At 51.7% G+C, this 6,470-nt stretch overlaps 1 protein-coding gene across 1 annotated transcript in view; it reads right to left on the minus strand.

Annotated features, from left to right (window-relative positions):
* Positions 1 to 3,006: 3,006 nt before the first annotated feature.
* Positions 3,007 to 6,470, minus strand: part of NFKBIL1 (NFKB inhibitor like 1) — a 16,168-nt gene continuing 12,704 nt past the window's right edge. Inside the window, 2 exon segments of the mRNA XM_075584197.1 lie at positions 3,007 to 5,413; positions 5,506 to 5,638. Coding sequence (XP_075440312.1) covers positions 4,782 to 5,413; positions 5,506 to 5,638 — 765 coding nt within the window. The 3' untranslated portion in view covers positions 3,007 to 4,781.

A 6,470-nucleotide genomic window follows, 5' to 3' on the forward strand; every position in this document is an offset into this window, starting at 1 on the left:
AGGCTTCCAAGAATTTTACTGTTCTCAAACAGGTAATATCCTCTGCCTTGGGCCTCCCAGACTATGATTTACCCTTCAAGCTTTTCGTATCAGAACGAAATGGACATGCAACTGGAGTGTTAACGCAGCCACACGCTGGCCGATGTCGACCTATTGGTTATTACTCCAGCCATCTCGATGCTGTGGCTCGTGGTGGACCGTCCTGTCTTCGTGCTGTCTTTGCTGCTCAAGCACTGCGGGATAAAACTTCGGACATTGTTCTAGGGCATGACCTCATTCTCCTGGCACCACATGACATTGCTGCTATTCTCAATCAGACACAGCCAAAACATCTGTCCGCTGCCAGACACCTCAGGTTGCAATGCTCGCTTCTCATTCCAGACAATGTCACCCTTCTCTGGTGCCAAGTGCTTAACCCCTCCACTCTTCTTCCACTTCCCGAGGGGGGAGATGTGCAGGGACACGAACAAGAACAAAGCACAGCTGGAGTCGACCTACCCCATGATTGCTTCGAACTCATGAAGCTAGAAACAGCTCATCTGCCCACGGTGAGTGAAAAGCCGATACAGAACCCAGATCTAATTCTGTTTGTGGATGGTTCTCGATATGCTGATCAACAAGGCACCTACCATATGGGTTATGCTGTCACAACAGACTCTGTGGTCCTACTGGCAAGCACACTACCGTCAACAGCATCCGCACAAGAGGCCGAACTACAAGCCCTCACTGCAGCGTGTAAACTGGCAGAAGGACAAACGGCGAATATCTACACTGACTCTAGATATGCCTTTGGTGTAGCACACGATTTTGGCGTCATTTGGCAAACCAGGGGATTTCTGACAGCAGCAGGAACACCAGTGAAACACAGCTCAGCCATACAAGCTCTGATGGACGCCCTACTCCTTCCAAGCCATGTGGCCATCCTGAAAGTAAAAGCCCATGGGAAACTGAACACAGAAGAAGCCAGAGGAAACCATCTGGCAGATGCTGCGGCAAAACAAGCTGCCAGCGGGATACGAGAAGTGGAAGATCGAGTGGACACGACAAGGATGGTTCCGTTAATGCAGAACCTCCCAGTAAATCGAGAATATCTGAAGAAGTTGCAAGAATCTGCAACAAAGGAAGAAAAGGAAAGCTGGAAGAAAAGAGGTGCATCGCCCCAAGAAGGAATTTACGAGTACAAAAAGAAACTTTGTCTGCCACGGGCACTGTATCCTGCTGTGGTACAATGGGCACATGGAGCAGCACATCTCTCGAAGACTCTTATGAATGCACTGATCGACAAATACTATGTGGCGCCTGGAATTACCCCAATGACTAGTAATTTCTGCAAATCATGTACAATTTGTGCAAAGTGTAACCCAGGACGTGTGGAAAAACCACCGCAGAAACACCTTGCAAGGCTCTTATACCCTTTCCAGCGTATCCAGATTGACCATATTCAGATGCCAAAGTCGGGCCGTTTTGAATATGCGTTAGTAATTGTAGATATGTTTTCAGGATGGCCAGAAGCCTATCCTGTCACCAATCTCCCTGCGAAAACAGCAAAAAAAAAACTCCTGACAGAGGTGGTTTGTAGATATGGGGTACCTGAAGTAATAGAAAGCGACCAAGGCCCCGCTTTCACTGCTACGCTAGCTAAAGAAATTTGGTCCGCGCTAGGGACCACCCTTGCTTTCCACACCCCATACCATCCCCAGAGTAGCGGAAAGGTAGAAAGAATGAATGGCCCAGGAAACAAATATGCCCTGGCCAGATAGTCTACCCATTGCTTTGTTCAGTGTTCAATACACCCCACGAGGGGAACATGCTCTATCCCCATTTGAGATACTGTTAGGTACTGCCCCCAGACTTGGTTGTTGTTACTACCCACAGCAGTTACAAATGCAGTCTGATGTTTTGACCAAATATGTAACTGCCCTAGCGCAAGAACTAACCAATATGCATGGTCGAGTGTTTTCTTCTATTCCAGATCCAGATCTAGATACCGGGACTCATAAACTCGTGCCCGGAGACTGGGTGCTCGTGAAGAGATTTGTAAGGAAACACTCCCTAGAGCCCAGATATGATGGTCCTTTCCAAGTTTTGTTGACCACAGCCACATCAGTCAAACTAGCTGGCAAGAACACCTGGATACACGCCTCTCATTGCAAGAAGGCTCCAGCTCCCAACGAGGACACCTCAGAAGGAAAATGATTCTATATATCTTTTGCTTGTTGGGTCTGGGGGGGCACAAGAGATTGCTATCACCCAACATGAAGGGGTAGTCACGTTTTGGTATAATTCATCCAATACTCATGTAGCTACCTTCTCCTTTGATTATTGTAATATAGTCAGCTGCCCCTCAACACATTGGCAATGTGTTCTATACAGCAATTCCGGTTCCAGGTCCATTTATATATGCGTAACGGATTCCTACTGGGGACAGGAATGGATTACTGGGGAGCAGTAGGATGGAACACGGGAACAGATTGGGGATACCGACCACAAAATGGCCTAGCAAGGAAAGACAGGAATGGCAAGTCTCTAATTAGTCGGATGACCTTGCGCAAAAACGGTACATGTCTAGTCAGTGGTAAGACGGGTAAAATAATGAAACTCACACTAACTATAGAAAACCCTAGCCCCGGGGACGTTGGTGTATATGTACTAGGGACTTGGATAAAAGGAGGTACAGGGGGGGGCTTACGGGAAGTTCAAACTACAGGATATGTATAATTCCAAAGATTGGCAGATGTCAACCCGAAAAAACCCCGAGCCAGAGAAAACCCCCCTTAAACCACATTTCCATACATTGGAAAACATGGTGGCAGTAGCTAACCCCCCATTTGAGGCAATAGCACTCCTACCTTTTTTCTGCAGTCAGATAATAATACTCTGTTACAGTCCCTCCCAGTTAAGTACAATAGTATAAACCCATAGGGACAGCATCTGACTTCCTTATGTGCAAAGTCTGTGGCAAGGGGGGTCATGGACAAGCCATGACTCGTCTAACGTACAGCACAAACGAGATCCCAGGCACATCTGGACAGATGAGTTAGTATACATCTAGGGACAGACTCAGAAATAGACATTTCTAGGGGGACTGTGATGGATTGGATAAAATGCCTATTTCTTCATCTGTAATGTGTACCTTGCTATGATTCCTTACTCAAAATGGCTACCGCAGCTCCCCCTCCCATCAACTATGAAATCAAGATGACACCCAACCGAGGAATTCCACCCAAAAAAGCTGATGTGTCTTAAACTGCAATAACAAGACCATATAAGGAAAAGACCTAACAAAGAACCAATGAGACACTGACCTGTGTATTGGCAAACAACCTTTAGACCTGAGACAGCTCCTTTGCATACAAACACTCCCCTACAGCCCCTATATAGGAACGCAGGCTGTAGTAATAAAGACAGACATTATCATTCTGAACTCCTGTGTCAGTGTGATTTTTCTCAGTGCACCACCTACGTAGGAAACCAATCTCGACGGGGACAGATACTCTGCAAGACGTTTGGTCTGATCCAAATCAACTCCATGAGTAAGTATACATCCCCGCGGTCACACAGCTCTGTGCACACACAGTGTGTGTGGAGTGTTTAACCAAATTCGGCGCTCATATACATTTACAATAACAGTGATATAATCAATACAATAGTGATAATGGTGATACTTAGACAAACACAATGGTTGATTGCAGCTGTGACCTGGTGTAGGATTTCTTTCTCAATCCTCATAGAAAGTGGCAAGTGGATCATCAGGAAGCGCATACCATGTGGGAACATATAAAAAGAAAAATGCTTTTGGTGCAATATTGTGCAGACAGTGGTGAAGTAAAGTTGCTAGCACAGAATGTGTACACAGAATACTCACAAACGTGAGGTAGGATGAAGGCACATAAAGGTATCTTTAAGAGCTGGTGTCAATCTGTGGAGTATGGTGTTGCCAGAATAGTGTGGTTCCCAGCTGACCTTAGGGCAGGAAAACACTGGACATAGCGTAGACCGTAAAACAATTTAATAAACGAAGTAGTTATAATCCAATCTACTCACATGTTGCAAGATTAAAAACAGCATTTTAGATCTCAATGATCTCTGCAAATATCGCTCGATGCTGCCACCGGATGGGGCCTCTCTCTCTGGTCTCCCTCCTTCTCTGCTGTGCGTGTCACGAGTGCAGAGAGTGCATATTTGCACTTAGTTCACATCATGGGATGGGGGGATCAGGGGGGCCCGCGATTGCGCTCCTAACTGTCTCTGGACTCTGCAGCTTCCCTTAATCGGTGAAACGCGTTATTAGTGAAAGGCGTCGAGTCCAGTTTCTGGAAGTGAACTAGGAGGGGAGTTTGAAGAGAGAGAGTGGGGGGGGGCATAGAGAAGAGAGAGAGTGGGTGGGGGGCGTAGAGAAGAGAGTGGGGGGGCATAGAGAAGAGAGAGTGGGGGGGTAGAGAAGAGAGAGTGGGGGGGGCATAGAGAAGAGAGACAGCGGTGGGGGGGGGCGTAGAGAAGAGAGAGAGAGGTGGGGGGGTGGCGTAGAGAAGAGAGAGCGGTGGGGGGGGGCGTAGAGAAGAGAGAGAGCGGGGGCATAGAGAAGAGAGCGGGGGCATAGAGAAGAGAGCGGGAGCATAGAGAAGAGAGCGGGGGGCATAGAGAAGAGAGAGTGGGGGGCATAGAGAAGAGAGCGGGTTTGGGGAGAGAAGAGTGGGGGGGGGGTAGGAAGAGAGTGGAAGAGAAAGAGAGAGAGAGAGAGAGAGAGAAGGGGGGAGAGTGGTCACAGTTGCCATTCCGTGTCACTGCGTTCGCTCTGCCAGTCGGTTGAGCTCCTGTGACAGGGAGGTGACCGTCCTCAGCACCCGATCCCGGTCCCCCCCTCGCAGACGTCCTCCGCACCGCTGCAGGAACCTGTCCGGGTGCCAGGTGACGCGCTGCGCCCGCAGGTAGCGCCGGTAACTGTCGGCCTCCAAGGGGTCCGCCCCCGCTGCGATGGCCTGGGCCATCTGCTCCGCCGTGCCGCCCGGCACCGGCCACGGGATATCCGAGTAACCCAACAACCGGGCGCCGCCGTGTGCCGCCTCCGAGCCCGCGTCTCTTCCGATCCCTCCGCCACCTGCCTCCGCGCCGGCTTCCCTCGCTCGGCCAGCTGCCTGCTCCGTGCCGGCGCCCGCCCTGGTGCCCTCTCTCCCGAACACGGCCTGGCACCTCCCCTGGTAGCGCTCCTTCCGAGCCTGGCGCAGTTCCTGCTCCATCTGCCGCTGCCGCTCCCGGTAGCGCTGCTCCTCCATCTCGGCCGAGGAGGCCCCGGTCGGCGCCCTGCGGATGCGGGGACCCGCTGCCCGCCGCTGCCTGGCCCGATGCTCCTGGGAGATGCGATCGGACCAGGACTCAAAGGTCTCCTCCTCAGGAGGGGGCTCCGAGAAGTCGCCTGCCGGAATGAGAGATAGCCATGTGTGAGTTACAGTGACAGATAGCCATGCGTGTTTTGCAGTGACAGATAGCCCTGTAGGTCTCACCCACCATCGTACTGTCCGAACGCCTCCTGATACTCATCCAAACCCTCGGACAAAAGCTTCCACTGCCAATCCGAGCCGCCCGGAGAGGAGGGGTCTGGGTAGGAAACGGCGGGGGTGGCCTCGGGGGGGTCCTCCTGCTGTGTATATATATATACACACAGAGATATATTATATATACACAGAGATACATACAGAGAGAGAGATTAACATATATAGATAGGGAGACGACAGGGAGGGGAGAGAAAAAGAGAGGAGAGGAGGGGAGAGAAGAAGAGGGGAGAGAAGAAGAGGGGAGGGGGGGGGAAGAGGGGAGGGGGGGGGAAGAGGGGAGGGGGGGGGAAGAGGGGAGGGGGGGAAGAGGGGAGGGGGGGAAGAGGGGAGGGGGGGAAGAGGGGAGGGGGGAAGAGGGGAGGGGGGAAGAGGGGAGGGGGGAAGAGGGGAATAGGGGGAAGAAGAGGGAGGGGAAGAGGGGGGAAGAGGGGAGGGGGGAAGAGGGGAGGGGGGAAGAAGGGGGGGAAAGAAGGGGGAGGGGGGGAGGGGGGAAGAAGGGGGAGGGGGGAGGGGGGGAGGGGGAAGAAGGGGGGAAGAGGGGGGAGGGGGAAAGGGGGAAGAGGGGGGAGGGGGGAAGAGGGAAGAGAGGGGAGGGGGGAAGAGAAGAAGATAGGAGAGGAGAGGAGGGAAGGGGAGAGAAGAAGAGGAGGGGAGAGAGGCGAGAGAAGAGAGAGGGAGGATGGGAGAGAGAACAGAGGAGAGAAAAGAGAGGGGAGACAAGGGGGTTAGAGAGGGGGACAGAGAGAGGGGGGGGAATAAATACATTTAGGGACGATATATTATCTAGCAGTAAGAGAAAGGCGAAGTGAGGATATCCGCTCTGGGCACAGTGTGAGCAAACTGTTTATATAACACCCTGTTAACCAACGTATCTGTGCTTGTCACGGGAACCCACACAGTGACAATCACACAACTAAG

This window comes from Ascaphus truei, unplaced genomic scaffold, assembly GCF_040206685.1.
Source record: "Ascaphus truei isolate aAscTru1 unplaced genomic scaffold, aAscTru1.hap1 HAP1_SCAFFOLD_475, whole genome shotgun sequence".
Lineage (NCBI taxonomy): Eukaryota > Metazoa > Chordata > Amphibia > Anura > Ascaphidae > Ascaphus > Ascaphus truei.